At 39.8% G+C, this 21,465-nt stretch overlaps 1 protein-coding gene across 1 annotated transcript in view; it reads left to right on the plus strand.

Moving 5' to 3' along the window:
- The window catches only part of ndst2a (N-deacetylase/N-sulfotransferase (heparan glucosaminyl) 2a), a 39,376-nt gene that overhangs the window by 14,675 nt on the left and 3,236 nt on the right, over positions 1-21,465 (plus strand). Inside the window, exons 3-14 of the mRNA XM_059358969.1 lie at positions 302-1,934; positions 3,820-3,907; positions 5,443-5,597; positions 5,816-6,001; positions 7,694-7,822; positions 9,971-10,153; positions 10,459-10,555; positions 10,729-10,852; positions 13,154-13,328; positions 13,437-13,607; positions 15,964-16,073; positions 16,232-16,334. Coding sequence (XP_059214952.1) covers positions 861-1,934; positions 3,820-3,907; positions 5,443-5,597; positions 5,816-6,001; positions 7,694-7,822; positions 9,971-10,153; positions 10,459-10,555; positions 10,729-10,852; positions 13,154-13,328; positions 13,437-13,607; positions 15,964-16,073; positions 16,232-16,334 — 2,595 coding nt within the window. The 5' untranslated portion in view covers positions 302-860. The remainder of the gene's footprint in view (positions 1-301; positions 1,935-3,819; positions 3,908-5,442; positions 5,598-5,815; positions 6,002-7,693; positions 7,823-9,970; positions 10,154-10,458; positions 10,556-10,728; positions 10,853-13,153; positions 13,329-13,436; positions 13,608-15,963; positions 16,074-16,231; positions 16,335-21,465) is intronic.

The following is a 21,465-nucleotide window of genomic DNA, read 5'->3' on the forward strand; positions in this document are numbered from 1 at the left end:
TTGGATCAGGAGGTTTTTAGATCTTCAGTGTTTTCCAGGTGAGACTTGTGTTTTCTAACCTGCAGGTCATTTGATCTGAATCATTGGTATTTTTTCTTTTCACACAGAGAAAAACCTAAGTGAAACAAATTCCATCACTACAAACCACATGAATATGTTCACTCTGCTTATTAGTCAAATGCCAACAGAAAACTATATATAAGAACTGAATGCTGATTGAAAACTCTTGTCCTTATGTACTCCTTCACCTTGCCCTGCTCCCCTCTTCCTGCCTCTAATTATTTCTATCCTCATCTTCTAGGTGTCTTTTTTATGGGATGTCCGGGCTAGGTGGCCTGAGGGGGCTCAGCCCCAAATCACAGACCACCAGCACAGACAGTTCCACTGCTGAGAGACTACACAAGCTTCTACACATGGACACACCTGCACAACTGCTTGAAAGAGAGAACTGACCAAGAAGCAGAAGAAGGACCTGATATATTCAGGACCCAACTGGTTCTCATACCCATGCTGGTGTTTGATTTTATTCAGCCTCAATTTTAACAGCTCCCTCTTTAATCACCTGATATTTGACATTCCATCCATCAAATAATCATCCGTCCTTCTCTCTCTCTGTCTCAATTTGTCATCTGAGAGTGTATTTTTGTGCTGTAGAGCTAGAAGAGAGCAGGTAATGGATGATGCTGGCCATGGTGACCTAGTGTAAATGGCTATTCCTCAGCACAGCTCAGTGCCAGTATCAACTGCTCAATCTTCCTCCTTCACTCCCCCCTCCTCTCACCCTTACTCCACCTCTCTGCTGTCTTTCCCTGTTCACCACTGCTGCTTGCTGCCCAGCCCTGCCTCTCTCCTCCAACACCATGTTAGGTGCAGGCTTGGGTGTGTGGAAGCTAATGCGAGGTGTCCGCCAGCTGGAGCTTCACCGCCTCATTCTGGCACTTATCATCTTCTGCTTACTGTCCATGGCCTTCCTAGCTTACTACGTCTCCAACAGCCCCAAAATCAAAGAGGCCCCCCCATTACCCTTCAGTGACTGTGGTGGAGGAGGGGGTATGTCACCGGGAGCCAGTACTGGGGATGCAGGAGGAGTGCCAGGTGTTCAGAGGGCACCCCTTTTTCTTCCCCAGCGTCAGGGCCGACTACGACAAGTAAAGGCAGTAGACAATTCCAGGACAGAGCCTGTAGTCCTGGTGTTTGTAGAGAGCATCTACTCCCAGCTGGGCCAGGAGATTGTGGCCATATTGGAGTCTAGCCGCTTCCACTACCGGACAGAAATTGCTCCTGGTAAAGGAGACATGCCCACATTAACAGAGCATAACCGTGGACGCTATACACTGATTATCTATGAAAACGTTTTGAAATATGTCAATCTGGATGCGTGGAACCGTGACTTGCTGGACAAGTACTGTGCTGAGTATGGAGTAGGTGTCATTGGCTTTTTCAAAGCTAATGAAAACTCTCTTCTCAGTGCACAGCTCAAAGGTTTTCCCCTCTTCTTACACTCACACCTGGGACTCAGGGACTACCGCATCAACCCCAATGCTCCTCTACTCTACATCACCAAGCCCAACCAGATGGAGCAGGGCCCTTTACCAGGAGATGACTGGACCATTTTCCAGTCTAACCACTCTACCTATGAACCAGTGCTTTTGGCCAGCACCAAGTCCTCTGAGGCACTGGCACATTTTGGACCCAGCCCATTACGGGCCCTCCACGCCACAGTGGTCCAGGACTTGGGGCTCCATGATGGCATTCAAAGAGTTCTTTTTGGGAACAATCTCAACTATTGGCTTCACAAGCTGGTGTTTGTAGACTCCATTGCCTATCTGACAGGGAAGAGACTGTGTTTGTCCTTGGACCGCCACATCCTGGTTGATGTGGATGATATATTCGTTGGCAAGGAGGGAACCCGTATGAAGGTGTCAGACGTGGAGGTGGGTGAGCCATAGTCACAGAAGAGACCTCAAATGATCCGACATTAACTTTAGTTGCCTCTCACTTGGCGTAATGGCTGATCATGAGATTGTATGCTAAAAAAGATTCTTGCACACTGAAAGAGTAATTAAATGATCTCCTCTGTTTTTAGGAGTGCCAATGCACAATGACTATTGTTGAGCAATCAATTGGAATTAAGAAGGATAGCTGAGATACATAAAACAGCTGTAATCAGTATGTTTATAACAAAAAAACATGGGATTGTTGAGAAAAATTCAGATAATAATTTTTTGAGCTGGAATGAAGCAAGACCTTTTCTATGTGGATTATGCACCAATATTGCACTGAAATGTCAATGCAAAAAAAAATCATCCAAAGGCCAGAGGACAACCAGGTCAGATGATGGTAAACTTTACCACAGGTGTAATTATAAATGACAATGTGACCTGCCTGGCACTCATTGCATGCACATTTCGGTCTTGAATTTTTAATTAAACCATGGTTTGGCCATGTCTGTTAAAGGAGATCCTCCTGAAATGCAACACAGAAAGATATTAACAACTCATGGTTTGTTATGTTTCATGTGCGGGTTGATTTGTACAAAAACATTTTTTATGCTTATATGGTTTTACCACAGTTTTTAAAACTTCCCCTTTAAAATATTAACACTAGAATCATTCGTTTAAAACGCATTCCTCTGCAAAATAAATTGTAGATATCGGCACAAAAATATCTTCATCAAAAGTATCTGTATAAAGTTCCAATGTACTGTGATTTTATTTATTTTTTTCATCTAGCACTATAGAATGTATCACACGTCAGTTATTAATACACTGCCCGGCCAAAAGAAAGGTCACACTTGAATGTTTTGTTGGACCACCTAGAGCTTTGATTATTGCACACATTTGCTGTGGCATTGTTTTGATAAGCTTAGGCGATGTCAGAGCATTTATTTCTGTGTAGAGTTGCATTAGAATTAAGTTCTTGTATTAATGATGGGAAAGTCTGACTTCTGCGTATTGCCTCCAGCACATCAATAGGGTTTAGGTCTGGACTCTGTGGTGGTCAAAAAAAAATCCATTGATGGAAAAACCTTGTCATTCAGTATATTAAGGTAGTCAGCTGACCAGATATTGTTGCTGAACCGAACCTGATCAACTGAAGCAACCCCAGATCATAACACTGCTCCCACAGGTATCTTCCCTGAGTCCGATCTTTATGCTTCCTAGCAAATTGAAGGCTTTTTTTTTTGGATTAGCCTCACTGATAAGTGGTTTTCATAAGGCTACACAGCTGTTTAGTCCTAATTCCTTGAGTCATCTTGGTATTGTGCGTGTTGAAGTGCTCTTACTTTAACTATTAAACCTAGCCATTCTAATGTAGATTTTTTACAATTTTGTTTTACCAAACGTTTTCTTCAATCACAGTCATTCAAGACTTTTTCCGACCACATTTATTCCTCGCAGATGATGGTTCACCACTATTCTTCCAGGTTTTCGTTCCTTGATGCAGGCCATTACTTGAACCTTCGGAGGTACAGAGTAACATCTTTTCCATGACAACAGGATAAGTCTTCTGGCCTGGTTGTGTAAGAAAAAAAAAAAGCTACTGACTGCATCAGTAAGGGTTAAATAACGTGTTGCCAGCTGAAACACATTAATCACTGCAGTAGTTATCTAATGGAAGGCTCTTACCTATTCGCTTAGTTAAATACAGGTGGTGACTTTTTTTTTTTTTGGCCAGGCAGTGTATATGTGTCTTTAAGCTTGTTAGAGCATTGAGGTTAAGTAACAATGATGAATCATTTTCTACTAGTTTAATAACTCTTAAATGAAATAATGTTGACACTGAGTAAGAGTGAGTTGTATCTTCATTCTCTCACAGGCACTGCTCAACACTCAAAACAAGCTGAGAGCGCTGGTCCCTAATTTCACCTTCAATTTGGGATTTTCTGGAAAGTTTTATCACACAGGTATGGAACATATGACATTATTATATCAACATACTTGCCTTTATAGTACAGCTTTGCATCTTTGTCTTTGTATGTGTAAAGGGAAAAGTTAAAGTGTCTTGAATGAGGGCCATCGTCTCTGCCTTTAGTACAACAATCTGCAATGTTGTTAAAGTAAAAATTATTCAGTGTAGTAAAAATTAGATTTTTTTTTCTTTGCCTTTATTTCTCCAGGGATGTTTTCTCTGTATTCCATGCACCTGTAGGCCACCACTGCCCCAAAGCCAATTGTTGCATTGAGAGAATTTACTGAAGACAAATATTAATCATACTAAATAATTTAATTCAAAATAACCATTGCAAACCAATATTTGAATTAAAGGGTATAGTGGGATGCAGGCTCTTTCTTAAAAAAAAAAAAAAACCCAAACAAAAAAAAACCCAATCTATATATTGACTTATACAAAAGTAATGCCTTTCAGTCATCACTTCTGACCCAATAGAAGTGTATGGCTATGTCTGTATCTGCAGAGAACCTGCTGTCTGCCTGTATATTCCATTTATTTTATTTTCAGTTTGCTGTGTTCAGGATGTTTTTGCCACTGTGTCACTCTTTGGGCAGGATGATATGAAAAAAGTGGACACAGCACATAAAAAAACACCAATCTAACAAGCTGAAATGCCAAACAGACAAAGCTAGCTGGGATTAATAAAAAATAAAAAAATGAGCCGAGAAGAGTGGCCAAGTTTGAATGTTGTGTTTAATAACGGTATGAGAATTGCCTTTAGGTTTGAAAACTAAATTGTTGATAGGCACATTGTTAATTGCTAAATGGCTCTTTCTCACAAATCTTCACTGCGTGACAGGGCCTAAAGGTCCCTAAAGAACATTCAGATTCCTTATGATTACACTATAAAACTCTTCAGAAACTGTTTTACTCGAGGTGGAACTAATAACAAATGAAGGTCGTCTTGCGACTGTGAGCAGTCCCAATTTGTATCCATTATCTCAGGTTATCTGAAGGTAGGAGTAGAAATGAGTGCTATGACCTCCATAAATTTACATTTTTAACCCTCACTGTGTGCAGCTCATCGTAATGATTTTATTAAACATATAAGTGGATAAATAAACAAATGAAATGTGAAATTGTTTGCCAATGTTGTTAATTTCTCCCCTCTTTCAAATCATAATTCTGCTGACACTTGTTAGATTCGAAGATTATTTAGTTTTTGGTTTTAAAGCTTTCATGGGTGATTTTTCACTGCAGAAAGTGTCACTTTACTCAGTTACAGTCAATCCCTCAGCAGAGTGAGAGCACACATGTAGAAGACCCATAAACACTGACCAATCAGAGAAGACTGGGCTATAATAGACAGAGGGTGAAAAGAGGTGCAGGAGCTTTTAACAGTAGGAAAAAAAACATCTAAACAAGTACACATCTGAAAATGAGCACAATAGGTCCCCTTTAAACTGACCCTGATGTAGAAAGGATGTGTAATTTGAGTATGCCACTTTAAATATGCTCATTGTATGTGTGCATGCGTCATGTTGTTAGGTACAGACGAGGAGGATCGGGGAGATGACATGCTGCTGCAGCACAGGATGGACTTCTGGTGGTTTCCTCACATGTGGAGCCACATGCAGCCGCACCTCTTTCACAACGTCAGTGTTTTGGCTGAACAGATGAGACTCAACAAGATCTTTGCTCAGGTTAGCAGCACTGATGCACTGCAGACATGGCCAGTGTTGCAGGGTTTGGCATCATGACTTTTGAACGGTGGCATGGAGAGTGGAAGGATTATCACTTATATCAGCTTTAAAGAGTCTTCAGATGTAATAGAACTGCACTCTCCTGACTTTCCTTTTCTCTTCTTGCCTGTCCCCTCCACCTCCTGATCCTGCCACATCTTGTCCTCCCTCCACACCAGGAGCATGGCATCCCAACAGATATGGGATATGCTGTGGCTCCGCACCACTCTGGGGTTTACCCAGTCCACAGCCAGCTCTATGAGGCCTGGAAGTCTGTGTGGGGCATCAAGGTGACCAGCACTGAGGAATACCCTCATCTGAGGCCAGCTCGATACCGCCGTGGCTTCATTCACAATGGCATCCAGGTTGGTCTACTGGCCTTGCATTAATGTTCCCATTGTTAAGCCTAGCTCTACACTGACACACCTTATAGTCAAAAATGAAGATAGAAGTGCTTTTATTCTACTAAACTAGTTGTTGCTTCGCAATGAGTACTCATACTCCTGAGTTTCCTGTTAAAACACTGTTACCTCTCAGGCTTTTATTTTACTAAACTACTGAGATATAGTTACTTTCTTGGGCTTTTATTATACTTAACCATTAGATGTATTTGCTTTGTGTGGCTTTTATTCTAAAAAAACAGCCTTGTCCTGAGTTTCCTGTTTAGCCACAGTGATCTTTAGGCATTTTTTTCTACTAAACGATTAGATATAGTTACTTTTTGGGGCTTTTATTTTAAAAAAAAAGCCTTGTCCTGGGTTTCCTGTTAAGCCACAGTTACATCTCAGGCTTTTATTCTACTAAACTATAAGCTATAGTTACTTTGTGGGTCTTTTACTTTGAAGGCCTGGCACATCTTATCCTGGCTCACTCAGCTAGTTGCCCTGGTGATGGGTGCAGCAATAGAGGGTGGGGAGTGGAGGAGCACACTCCATCTTTTGATATCTAACAGCTGAGAAAGGCTATTCAATGGAGATCGTACCTCTCAAACTACTTTTTTCAAAAACCCTGAGTCCTAACAACACAATATTGGTATCTTTAGAAAGATAATGCTCTGCTGAACAGTTGATGTAGGTTTAATTGCTGTAGTAAAAAAGCAGCAGGAACCAGCAGGTTTTTCAAAAGAATTCTGAAACTTTCCCAACCACTACAAGCTCTGAGCATTCCTTCCAATACACACCCATTATAAAGTCTGAATAGCTCACAAAAATCACAAGACTTAAACTGCAATATCATGAAAATCATGCTAATGATCAAAATGCCCATTTTGCCCAATATAGTCCGAAGTGTTTTGACCCAATTAAACTTCAAATCATTTTTGACCATTTTTAAGTGAGGTGTTTCTGAGCTATTGTTCCCGTCGATCTCCCATTCATTTCAAAGGGCCTTTTTAGCACTGTTTTTGGCTAGAAAATGAGTGAAAAACTGAAAACTGAAAAAAATAGCACACCATTCTCGATCATTCCGCATCCGTATGATCCATGGTGAACTACTTATTCATGAAAATCGTCTGGAAGATGAATAATGATAATTATAATAATCAGTGCCTATGGTGCTAATGGCACACCAAACTAACTGATGAAAAGCAAAGAGGGACTAAGTCAGATAGCTGACTAGCTAACCTCAGTATTTTAAGACACAGAGGACATTATAAAAATGATCAGAAATGCTTGTTTTATGTATATTAAACGGTAAATGCTATATGTATAAAGCTAAAATGAAATGTGAAGTAACTAGCTTAAGGAAAAACAGCACTGTAATGTGATCACTGGGGAATTACTTTTTAACATGGTAACAATAAATTAAATGATCATTTAAAAACATTTGCATTCACTCAGATTATTAATTGTCTTATTTTGTGTTTATTTGAAGATCTGAAAAAGTTAAGAATAACAAATATGAAATCAGGAAGGCCACAGCGCTGTAGCTGGACCCATTGATGAAAACTGCCCAGATTTCTACTGTCTTAACTCTGAGTAATTACTGAGCTAAAATAATCCCAGTTTGTAAAAGTGTCTATTAAATCATCATGCAAATAAACACCATTTGTGTTTTAGGTGTTGCCCAGGCAGACCTGTGGTCTGTTCACCCATACAATCTTCTACAACGAATACCCAGGAGGCTCAAAGGAGCTGGACAAGAGCATCAGAGGAGGAGAACTCTTCCTCACTGTCCTCCTCAACCCTGTACGGAAACTACCACCAATGCACACACCACAGCTGTACACTGGAGACTTGGACTGAGAGACACGACTTACTTAGAGACATGACTAGAATACCTGAAGACTTGACTTGAGAATTGAAGGCTGGGTCCAGTGACCCAGAGATACTGCCAAAGGCAACCTTCTTTATCCTTTTCTGGCTCTGCCAAACTGCCTTGTATAACTAAATAATTAACACAACGCAACACAACAGACTACTCTAAATCCAGATGAGAGGAATGAGCTGTTCATTCTAACATGAACGAGTCTGACATGAGGATTAGCTCAGTAGTTTTTCTCCTCTCCAGCATATCACCTATTTAACTCCCTGCAGCCGTATAATGATTCTGATAAACAACTCATTTATTAATGTGCTAGCTCCTGCTCTTAGTTATCAAATGAGCTTGTTTTGTTTTGCAAAATATTTTATATTATTAATATTTTGTCATCTGGCTATTATATTGATTATTAGACATAACCTGTTATTTATGCCTCCAGTCCCATTTTTAATCAGTGATGGGGTTAACAGGTGCCTCATACCTGAGCACAACTTATGTGGGTCTCACAGTTCAAAAGTGTGTTTACATGGCTATCTGAATTATTAATAATTAAAACATATTAAAAGATATGACTTGATTTGCTCTAAGTCACCTCTAAATTGGTTGCCACTGTTTATAATAATAAACTGTTAATTAACTTAATAATTATAACCAAATTACCATATTAATATTTAGTAAAGGTTGAAGGAATTTGGAGTTGTTTTCATTGCAGAGGTTGGCATCTCATGTCTTTCTGAACAATTATATTATCACACATCCTGTTAGCAATAAATGCAAGGCATCATGGCTGCGTCTCCTTTGTTGAGAGAACAAACAGATTCAGCTTTCCTTTCTAAGAGGCTGACTAATGAATCATGCAGTTGCCTTTTCACTAAAATCAGTCCGAAGTGCACAAATGAACGAATTCCATCTGTTGTAGTTCTGTGGTCCCAACAAAGGGATGTTGGAGGGGCAGCCTACTACACAAGGAATTTGTGATCTTAATATTACTGATGTTCAATGCTGAAGACAGCCGCTACCTATGCCCAGTGCCTAAACACAACCAGGATGTGCAATTTAGATATTAAAGCTGAAGCTGAGCCCTGTTAGTGTGGTAGAATACACCACAGCACATCTGTGTCTAGACAAACCAATTTGCCTTTCAGGATCAATACATGTTTATAATATTCAAACATATTCAAAACAAATGAAAGTCTCACGTTTCTTTGTGTCTTCTATAAATCTCTATTCTTTTGACATTTAAAATGAGCACTCAGCACAGCTGTCATCACAAAAAATATGAAAATATAAATACCTCAGCCTTAAATGCCAAACTGGTACTCAGTAGTTTATAATATGTGCTCATTAGTTATAATGTAAAAACATAGAGAAAACTGAAGTACAAAAAACAAACTTCAATTTCTGCTAGTAAACTAAAGTTACTTAACTTACTTAATAATTACTGAGGCAGCCTCATTATTAACTAAAACTTTTGCTGAAAAGCTACAGTAAAGCTAGACTGCGTAGTGAGATTCAGGATCAGCTGCTTTTAATGTCTCCTAGCAGAGATGTGTTCTTATCAGACCCAGGAGCAGTGAGGTACAGAAACACTTCAATGTTCAACATGGGACTTGCACAGATGTACCTTTTTGTTTTGAGGAGCCCATACATATCCTTTGATTTATTACTTGAAACACCTAAAAAATAACTATTGTATGTATTGTGCAGTGATTTGGGCCATTGTGCTGTTTTAATTTTCATACTGGCATTGATGCAACATGCTTTTTGACTGGCAGATCACATCTCAAAGACGTGGACCTGGACTTCAGACTTTGTTCATTGTTTGTTAATTGTAAAATGATATCATGCTGTATTGTTCTGCATGTTTAGATGTGAGGTTTTATATTTTAATGTGAATTAAATTGTAACCGTTATGCTGTCTAACAGATGTTGATCATGTGGCTCTCTGTTAGTCATTATCTAGCTAATTTTGACTCTGCCTACACTCCTGCTGCTCTGAGCTCAGGACTTGTTGCTGAGACAATAGTTCCAGGTAAATGTTAAACTCACTTGTACATTGTTCCCTCTCAATGCAGATCAGTATATTCATGACACACCTGTCCAATTATGGTAACGATCGGCTGGGACTGTACACATTTGAGTCTTTGGTGAAGTTTGTCCAGTGTTGGACCAATCTGAGACTGCAGACGTTGCCCCCCGTCCGGCTTGCTGAGAAATACTTCCAGATTTTCCCTGAGGAGAGAGACCCACTCTGGCAGGTTGGAATATTGATTTTGTTTTGAAAGCTCACATTTTTGCAGAAAGGTTTTTGAGATTAATCCTAAAGTTTGTTTGTAAAGAGAGTCGGTAAAATACATTTTATTATTTAGAAATGTTATTTTTATAGAGGAATAGTTCTAATGGTGTGCTTGTCTAAATTTGATCACAAATAATTAAAAAGTGGACATGTGACAATACCTGGAATTCAGATAGTGAGGTGTGAACCAAACTAAATAAAAAATGTAGCAGGAGCACTGCAAGCTTAGTGTTAAATGTTTGAGTATTGATGTGAACTATCTTTCAGAACCCTTGTCATGACAAAAGACACAAAGATATCTGGTCTAAAGAAAAGACATGTGACCGACTCCCCAAGTTTCTTGTCATTGGACCACAGAAAACAGGTACTACACTATCTAAATCAAAATGTCCTTCCTTATTTTTATCTATATACATATATATATATATATATATATATATATATATATATATATATATATATATATATATATATATATATATATATATATACACAGTATATATTGTAATTGTTATAAATGTCTTGTCTTTACTCAAGGCACTACAGCTCTTCATTCATTTCTGAGTCTGCACCCAGCAGTCACCAGCTCCTTCCCAAGCCCCACCACATTTGAGGAGATCCAGTTCTTCAGTGGAGCAAACTATGACAACGGGATTGACTGGTAAGAGCAGGACTACCACATGCTGTACACTTCCATCAGAAAGTCTTCAGTATGCGTCACAGCCTAACATGGCTTCAATTTGAATACATTTTTCTGTGTTGTTTCCTTTGTTTTTCCTTACATTTAGTTTGTCTTAGCTTTAAGGATAAAGTCTATCTTGATTTAATATTCACATGGCATACTCTGAAGTGGGTAACTGTGGGTAATTATTCCTCCACATACTGGCAGCAAAGTGGCCATTGTCTTGTTGGAAGCTGAACCTTTGGGATTTATTGCTCTGTGGCAATGAAACATAGCAGGAATGAATTAATAGCTTTTGATGTATGATATATGATCAAAGATGGCGCCGGGGTGACTGTGTCGCCGCTTGGGTCTCCTCAGTTTTATTTGTTTTATAATGATTTTGTTTGATTTTGACGTTCGCCACAAGGACCACCGACTCGCTGCTGGTGTATGAACATCAGGAGTTGGTCAAAAAATTGGGGAAACAGTGCAATTTTGTGCAATCTATCATGCAAACCAGTCGGATTCCTTTTACCTGGCCGGTCTGCCTGAGCACCTCCTTCGGGTGAATGCGCCACTGCCCAGGAAGAGTAAACGCAGAGGAGTTAAAAGTTAAAAGCCTGGCTGGCACTTTCTCCCGACGTGTTGTGGTCCTCCTCACTCCAATGGGACTACAGGGACTGCCTTCGGCGCTATTTCTCGGCGCACTCTCGCTCGAGTCGGCACTTGGCTGGTGTCCACTATCTGACAGCGAGGGGATGTCTATGCGCTGCGTCCTCACCACTCTTCTCACCTGGGCTTGGGTGGTGTGTCCCCAGGCAACCTCATGCTGCTGAGCCGGGCAGCTCGTGCGGCTCTGACGGTTTCTACGAGGTGCGCACTCGTCGGCGCAAGATCCGTGATGAATAAAATGAGATCATCAACAGCAGCTTGGCTTCTGGCATTGTGCCCTTCTTTCGTAAAAAAGCTGTTGTTGAGCTCTTGATTAAAAAACCTGGTCTTGATCTGACACTTCTGTCGAATTACCGGCCCTTTTCCAAATTACCCTTTGTGGCTAAACTTCTAGATAAGTGTAATATTCAGCGCAATTTCAGCCTTTTCTGGATGGTAATGGCACTTTAGACCCGGTTTCAGTCTGGGTATAAGGCATTTCACAGCACTGAGTCTGCACTTCTGAAGGTTTTTAATGATCTCTTTTTAATGCGAATTTTAGTGCTTTTAAAGCTGACGGCTGCCTATGACACGGTCAACCACAAAATTCTTTTAGACCACCTGAGGGACGGTGTGGGTGTCCTTGGAGTGGTTCAGGTCCTACCTGTCAGAGAGGTCTTTCTCTGTCAGGCTGGGGGAATCCACTTCGTCCTTTATCCCACTTAATTTTGGGGTCCCCCAGGGATCTATCCTGGGACCTATCCTGTTTGCATTATATCTCCTCCCACTTGGAGAGATTTTTTTGAGACATGGCATGTCCTATCATCTTTACACCGACGACTGCCAGATTTACGTGCCAACCTCTAAGAACAGCCACTGCCCCTGTCAACTGGACTACTGCAACATACTTTACTCAGGTGTTTCAGCCATGAAGCCTCTCTCGTCTGCAGTTAGTCCAGAACGCCGTGGCACAACTTTTAACAGGGACCAAAAAGTGGAAACGCATTACCCTGATCCTCACGTCTTTGCACTGACTCCCTGTTAATTTTCGAATTGATTTTAAAATGTTATTGTTTGTTTTTAAGGCTTTGAATGGCCTGGCCCCACAGTACATCAAGGACCTCATCCAAATCTAGACTCCAGTGTGCAAACTGAGGTCCCAGGGCCAGCTCCAGCTGGTGGTGCCTAGGGCCAGACTTAAAACCAGGGGGACAGGGCTTTCTCTGTGATCGGCCCCAGACTTTGGGACGCCCTCCCCCTCCACGTCCCAACAACCCCCACGGTGGAGTGTTTTAAGTCTGGTCTTAAGACCCATTTTTATTTCCTGGCTTTTTAACTTTGCGTGCGTTTTGTGGTCCTCTGTGTCTTTTATTTAATTTACTATGTTTAACTACGTCTTTTATGAATTTTACTATGTTATTTGTTTGATTTTATTGTTATTGTTATGCATCATTTTAGATTTATGCACTTATTTGATTATTTATTGCTTATTGTTATATGAAAATGTTTGTTTTATTATTTTTATGACTCTATGTACAGCACTTTGGAGATGTTTTTGTTGTTTAAGTGTGCTACACAAATAAAGTGGATTGGATTGGATGAGTACACTAGCTAACTCGTACTTGCTGTTTTATTTGTGATGCTCAGGTACATGGACTTCTTCCCATTCCCTTCCAACGTCAGCACAGATTTCATGTTTGAAAAGAGTGCCAACTACTTTGACACAGAGTTCGCTCCTAAGAGAGCTGCTGCGCTGCTTCCCAGAGCCAAGATCCTGGCTGTTCTCATTAACCCGTCTGACAGGGCTTACTCCTGGTACCAGGTGAGATCCATCACTCACTCTGAGAAACTTAACGCACGAGTGCTCTGTCCCTGTTACAGACTTGTAAAGATTGTGGGTTTGTGTTTGTGTGTGTGTTAATGACCACAGCACCAGAGGGCCCACCAGGACCCTGCAGCCCTTAACAACACTTTCCATACAGTGGTGACAGCAGGCCCCTCTTCCCCAAAGGATCTACTGGCTCTTCAGAGACGCTGCCTTAGTCCTGGGACCTATGCTGCTCACCTGGAGCACTGGCTGCAACACTACCAGCCCAGCCAGGTAACATACACTGCAAATTTATGTTGATGCTCACACTATTCTACTTTTATCAAAGGAAAAGCTGGAATGCAGGACTTTTACTTGTAAAGTAAATCCACAGTGGTACTGCTAGGTCTAACTCTAATACAGTAAGAAATCAGAGTACTTCTTCCACCACTGCAGCTGGCTGATCACTGCCATCCCTGGTGTCATGCACAGTATTTATAATGAGCACTTCAGCATTTGAGTGAGATTATTGAAGAGCCCGCTCCTTCAGCCACAACCTGCTCAGCTCTTTCTAAAGGTATACTTCATGTTTACCCTGGAGGGTCCCTGTTGTTTGTCTGTGTTGGTAATGACAGTGGAAATCTACCCGGTGCTGTACTTCCAGCAACAGAGTGTGATACACTTTGTACTTTTGGGGAATCTTGGAGTGTCCTCTGCCTTCAGAGGAACAAATTACTTCTTAGATGTAGACAGCAAAAAAAAATGTACTCATTTATTCATTCATTATCTGTAAGAGCGTATCTGAACTTGGTTCGCGAGGGGGCTGGAGCTTAATCCCAGCTGACATTTGCAAGAGCTGGGGTACACCATGGACAGATCACCATACTATCACAGGGCTGACACAAAGAGAGACAACCACACATAAAGTACGTTTTGGTGATAATGACTACTTTTTTGTAGGGTCAGGACTTCATAAAGTTCAGTTTATGTGGGTAAGGTGTACACATAGGTGTACATCTGGTCCAGTATTGGCACTGTCTAAAGTAACCAAGGCAACCAAGTAACTTAATTCCTAACCGAAGCAGCCACTAAATATCAGCCAATGTTCTGTTCTGCCTGCAAGTAACTTGAGTAGTGGGCCTGCAGCTTGGGCTCAGTGGTACATGGGATAGATGGATGATCTTTTTATACAATGGTTTCTTAGACATACACCACTGAAAGTCTCTCCGACCATTAGGGTTGGGTGATGTCTACCAAATTGGGATATGGCGATGTCCACAGAGAAACATCGTGAAGGGATGATATGTCATCTGATTTATCCTTTAACCAGAAATGAGTGAAATACATAGACTGTAAACATATGTGTTCTTCAAAGTTTGAATTGGGCCGTTAGAGCCGTTGATCTGCACTTTCAGTTGCACTTGTGAAATCAACTTTGATGCATTCGTCACTTACTCATAAATACGATCATGTTTTTTAATGATGCTTTGTTGTTTTTGTGTAGTATGTTTGATGATGTATTGTCCTTTCATGTTTTTTATGTTTATGTCTGCATGTTTCTAATGCTCTTGGAGCAAGACAAAGTCCCAATAAAGGTTTCATTCATTCAGCCAGTGCACCATTAAAGTAATGTGATGGCATGTGGCACCGTTTAGGGTAGCCTCTGCCACCAGGATGAAAGTGTGTGTGAAAGGGTGAATGAGAGCAGTCTGTAGTGCAAAGGGCTTTGAGTGGTCGCAAAGCGACTGGAAAAGCGCTATATAAGTGCAGGTCCATTTACCATTTACCATTTTAATCTCTTAATAAATGCTGCTGCAAACACATGCCACAACTAACTCATACATTTTGTTATGTTTATTCAAGGTGTGCCAGTTTGAGATTTAGATACCACAGAAACCACCACCGGTGGTTGAGAGCATTAGTTCAGATGACCCGAAATTGTCGTGCTCTGACCTGTAGAAGTCCAGGGATGGATGGTTGTCAGAGCTGTGAAGGTAGCATCATCATATTACCAGCTACTGCTGAGACAACCATGTTATGGCAGCTTGATAGCGTTGTCTTCACCTCTATCTCAAACAGTTGAATCCACCTTTCTATTACTCATTAAAGCAACTTCCAGTAGCGCAGCGCAGTAGACAGAACGGTGTTAAACTAAAATAATAGGTATGGAGATATATGCTGCTGCTTTTGTGGTATGTTTATATGTGGTTGAGCTGAAGGTCCACCTCTAACAGTCATGGTTTGCCGCTGGGTTTTAGTATATTATAGTGACGTCCATGGCACTCCAGTGAGTCAGAGCTGGCTGTGAACTTGAAAGTTGTAACAGAGAATAATTTGTTTGTTAGCCATTTAATGTCTTTGTATGGTGCAGCCACAGGAATCATTGTTGAATATTGCATGTCTTGCCTTCTGTTACTATACATTATTCTTCACATGGATGGACAGATGCATGCAGTCAAGCGATTATTTGTTTGTTCTTTGTCTGAAGAAGACTTAGTTTGGTTGAAACAGTCCAAGAAGTAGAACTGAGATAAGAGAATGCCTTCAGATTTTGAGGTTGCATTGAAGCAGCTGTAGTTCCTCAGTTTATCAAAATATCATTTGCAACTGTCAACACCAGTCATGATGATCATGCCCCTGTGTGTTGCAGTTGCACATCGTGGATGGTGCCCTGCTGCGCTCCAACCCAGCACTGGTGATGGAGGGAATCCAGAGATTCCTCGGTGTCACTCCTATCTTCAACTACACCCAGGCTTTAATGTTTGTCACACACACACACACACACACACACACACACACACACACACAACTGCACATATACACCATAGTGAATATGTATCCTTGAAGGAATTCCCTAACGGAGAGATTAAACCAGCTATGTTACCATCATGTGTGAAAGGTGTTCTGTTTGACTGCAGGTACGATGACAGCAAAGGTTTCTGGTGCCAGCGAGTGGAAGGAGGTCGAGCCAAATGTCTGGGGAAGAGTAAAGGCAGAAAGTACCCAGAGATGAGTCCTGAGGTACATCTACATTTCACACAGTCATCACCTGCTACACTTTCTGACTCCACATGCAGTAAAGTGCAGTGCAGTAAAATGTAAAATGATTATTTTGGTTAGCTAAAGCTCTTGTTGTTATGCAATTCAATTTAACTTTTGATTTAAACATTTTTTTCACTACTGAATCCAGTGACATTGTCAGACTATGGAGTCATTGATTTTATGCCATGACTGTCATTTACACTTTCCAACTATTAAAAAAAGAAAAAAGAAGAAGAAAACACCATATTTTCGGAATCTACCACACAAATGCCATATCCTGCTTTTGATTTCAATAATTGAAATTGTATATAAATACTCTATATTTTTGTTACTGTTCCGACTTAAACACGCTCAGTGGCCCTCATTTATCAAATGAGCGTACGATAGAAAGTGAGCGTAAAGTGGGCGCACAAATAATTTCTTCAAGGTTCGGCATTTATCAGTCTGGACATGAGAGGAGGATCAGATCTCAGTCTGCTCTCAGCTCATGGTCGCAAGTTTGAGTCGATGTGAAGTCCACACGACTGAGAATTGATCTTAGACTATTGTATCGATGTATGGAGCTGATAAAACTCTGGTTTGTCACCATTAAAAACCACGACAAAGCTTTTAGTTTAGGCTACATCATTTATCACTAAAACCTCATTAAAAATAAGTTAATTTTTTAAACAGAATACTAGCAGAGGCTATTAAATGTTGTTGTCTTCTGCTGTTAACCGTTATCATTATTATTATTATTATTATTATTATTCTGCTGGACACCGGAGCGTCAGCGTCTACTTCACCAGCGGTTCTGACCCAATAGAAACATTTCCAATAAACACACGCTCCTCTGACTGGGACAGAATTTGACTAAATGGTAAATGGACCTGCACTTATATAGCGCCTTTTTAGTCGCTTTGCGACCACTCAAATCGCTTTACACTACAGACTGCGCTCATTCACCCTTTCACACACACATTCATACTGGTGGCAGAGGCTACCCTAAACGGTGGCACCTGCCACCATTGGGAATTCATTCACACATTCTCACATTCAGAAATTTGGGGTTCAGTATCTTGCTCAAGGATACTTCGACATGTAGGCTGTGACGGTCAGGGATCGAACCACCAACCCTTCGGTTATGGGCCAACCAACTCTACCAACTGAGCCGCAGATGCGCTTTAAATGTAAAGAATATAGACTATAATAATATAGACTATTAGGCTTGTATATCACAATGTATAAAGTAAATATTCCTCTTCTTTTGGAATTGAAACTTACTTTAAAACATTGTTTACCTCATTCAACCAAAAAGCTGTGAAAACGAAAATAAAATATGAAAATATTGACTGAACTTGAACTTTTATTTCATAAACCTACGTCTCTGTGTATTTCTGTAAAAAATCCTCTTTTTGACCGTATTGCGTGCTTTGGTGTCGTAAACTCTCAAGGCGAGGCCTCTGAATCAGGTATATATTAGGGCATGGTATTTAAATGACGATTGTTTCCAGCCGCCACATTTATCAACATATGAATGTTTTATAAATCACACGTGAACCCTGTGTTAAGATGAAACATACGCTCAGATCTGCGCTGGTTTCTACGCTTGTTTGATAAATGAGGGTCACTAACAAGTATCGTATCAAAACTTTACTGGTATTGCCCAACATCACAAATTTGCCTCAAGGGGCGTTGCAATCTGTCCAGCAAATAACAAGCTGGGACCCCAGCCCAACCATACAGGTACATCTAAAAACATTAGAATATCATGAAAGTGAAAGAAATTTCAAGCCTGTTTTTCTTGTAATTTTGATGATTCTGGCTTAGAGATAATGAAAACACAAAACTCAGTGTCTCAGGAAATGAGAATGTTAGTCAGTTGAATATGATGGTCCTGGGTCAGTGGTGGTTTGGGTCCATGTCCTCTGCTGGTGTTGGTCCACTGTGTTTTCTGAAGTCCACAGTCAACATAGCAGCCATCTAGCAGGACATTTAGAGCTCTTCATGCTTCCACAAGCTCTTTGGAGATGCTGCTTTCATTTCACAGCAGGACTTGGCACCTGCCCACACTGGCAAAGGTACCAAAAGCTGGTTCAATGACCATGGTGTTACTGGGCTGGACTGGCCAGCAAACTGGGCTGACCTCAACCCCATAGGAGTCTATGGGCTGTTGTCAAGAGGAAAGTGAGAGACACCAGATGACCTGAAGGACGATATCCAAGTACTGATGTATAGAAATTAAGATACTTTTCAGAAGCATGACATTTTTGTTTAAAATGTCCTTTTTTTATTGATCTTATGTAATATTCTAATTTTCTGAGACATTGAGTTTTGGGTTTTCATTATCTGTAAGCCAGAATCATCAAAAAATACAAGAAAAACAGGCTTGAAATATTTAACTTTGTGTAAAGAATCTATATAATGTACACGTTTCACTTTCTGAAATAATTGACAAAAAATATTGAACTATTTCACGATATTCTAAAATTTTAAGATGTACCTGTATATGAAAAAACTGTATGGAAGAGGATGCCTCCAGGTGTCAGCAAACCACTGCAGAGAGCCTGAGCTAAATGACCTCCTGTCCACATGGAACCTAGAGAGAGGACAGGCTACACAGATAGAAGATGCAAAACTAAAGCACACCATTCACACAGGTAGCAGAATGAAAAATGAATGTGATGCATCAACTAACTATACTTAAAGCCCAACTCTATTCTCAATCATTAAAAAAGCTATGGTCCTGTGTAGATTGTTTTAGATTAGATTATCAATTTAATAAAAGGAATAGTTAATAAATAAAATAATAAATGTATCTATGCTAATTAGTTAACTTATTGTACAATGAGCTTACATTTTAGCTGCATGGCATAAATGGTTGAAAGGCATTGAAATGGAACATGTGAGCCCGCTGTGTGTCCCCATTGCAATAAAAAAGAAAATGAGTATCAAACTGCTGAAAATAGGCCAACAGATGCATGTGAAGTCCCCCTCCAGACAGGTTTGAAAAGAAAAAATGTTTTAACAAGGTTTTCTGCGTAATAAGTTAAAAAAAAAAAAAGAGTGTCTGGAAGCAAATCTAATCTTTGTCCCTCACTGAGACATTCTGGACAGTTTGTTTGCGCTCTCTGTATTGGCAAGTCTGCTCTCCATTGAAGGTTCCTGATTTGTACCTTATCTAGCTTGATTACGCTCGAATCTCAGATTGTAGTGAAGGGAGCGGACATCCCCCCCTTCAGTAGACGAATGTGAAAACATCCCTCTAGTGACAAACTTCAAACTGATACTAAGTCACTAAAGTTGAGATCAGACATTTTAGGGGACATGAACAGGAAGCTGAAAATGCACTGCTGCCATAGTATATGGGGAAAAAAGCACCTAATCCTAAAAAAAATCTAACAAAACGTTTCTCAGCTGTTTTTTAGGGTTACTATTAGAGGTCCTTAATAACATACTAAAAGTTGACCAAAATCTGACCACTAGAAAGGTTTCATTTTCTAGATGGCAGGAATCCTCCAACACTAGAAGTGTCTGTGGTGCAAGGTGCTCATGTAGGAAGACTCACTGGAACTGATCACATCTTTGTGGTTGTAAATGTAATACATAATACGAGTGAAGCTCATAAAGTTCAATTAAATTTATGCATGTTATTCATTTTTCAGAATATATGTACCGTATATGGCCTATATTAATGAGTTGGAAATTACGTAAATACATGGTGAAAATGAACACATCTATTAGATCAAATAATCATCTAGTGATATTCTCAATAACTTTAAATGATTCCTTGACCCCAAAATGTACATTTTGACACCAAGATTGACCCTCTGATTGGCTTGGAAGATACATTGGTTCTCATAGATTTTATATGCCTGCCATCTCCGATCCGCAATCTTGATGAAATGGAGCTTTTGTCCAACGTGTCCCCTTTTTTTAGCTCCGCCTCCTGGCTAGAAGGAGTAATGGTCATTTTAAAGACAGTCCAAAAATTGGTAAACTTTTAGTTTTTAAGTGTCTGATACTACTGTAAACCACAGAGAAATCTTTTGTTGAAATGTTTTTAGGGTTAAACCATATTTGCACCTGACTATATTGTGATTACTGTTTTGACTGAAGTAAACTTCTGAGTACTTCTTCCACCTCTGCATCAGCCTAAAATTACATGTGGACACCCTCTACTTAAAGTGGATTTCCCACCTAAAGGGCCAGAGCTATGGCTCCCTAGGCAATATCTTTTTTATTGTAGTCTGTATATTGACGGGTGCAGTGTTTCTAACAGGATTTTTTGAGACTATGACAGGGGGGACCCAAACCATCTGGGGGGGGTCCTGGGGCATTTTAATTAATTATTGTAAAGGAGAATACGGGTTCTTATATGTTTTATGTTAGGTATCATATTTAGACAGTCTTCTTGTAAATTCTGTGGTGGATTCTGTTAACACATGTGCTCTTATTTTGAAAGCAACTTGTGTTTAGCGACAGGAAGTTATTCAGACGGTTAGTAATGAATACTTACATACAGTGTACAGAGCAAGGTTATAATAGGTTTGGATTTTTCATTAGTTTTATTTTTAATTTCGTTGTGATTTTTTTTGTTTTCAAATTCAGTTAGTTTTAATTTGTTTTAGAGTGAGTTTGCTAGTTTTAATTAGTTTTTATTTTTTGGAAATGCTTAGTTTTAGTTTAGTTTTTATTAGTTTTAATGTTAGTTGTAGTTTTTTTTAATGGGGTATTTGTTGGGTGCCAGATTAAAAAAGTCACAATAAATGTTTCCTTTATTTCCTTTGTCTGATCCATCTCAGCCCCAATAAGTTTATTAAGTCATAAAACCAGATAGATGAAATAGATTTCATATCAACCAAAAAGGTTTACGTATGAAAAAAGTTGACAAAGACAAAAACTAAGGACATTTTCACTATAATTTTAGTTAGTTTTAGTTATTTTTGTAACCACAAAATAAAGTTTCAGTTAGTTATTTTTATTTCAATTAACGAAAATGTTTTTTTTAAATTCTAGTTTTCGTTATTTTGTTAGTTTTCGTTAACTATAATAACCTTGGCACAGAGCTTAGTTTTTTGGGATTAACACAACTTCAATAGTTAGCTAATGTTAGCTTGTGGCTAGCGAA

The sequence above is a fragment of the Centropristis striata genome, chromosome 20 (genome assembly GCF_030273125.1).
Source record: "Centropristis striata isolate RG_2023a ecotype Rhode Island chromosome 20, C.striata_1.0, whole genome shotgun sequence".
Taxonomy (NCBI): Eukaryota; Metazoa; Chordata; class Actinopteri; order Perciformes; family Serranidae; genus Centropristis; species Centropristis striata.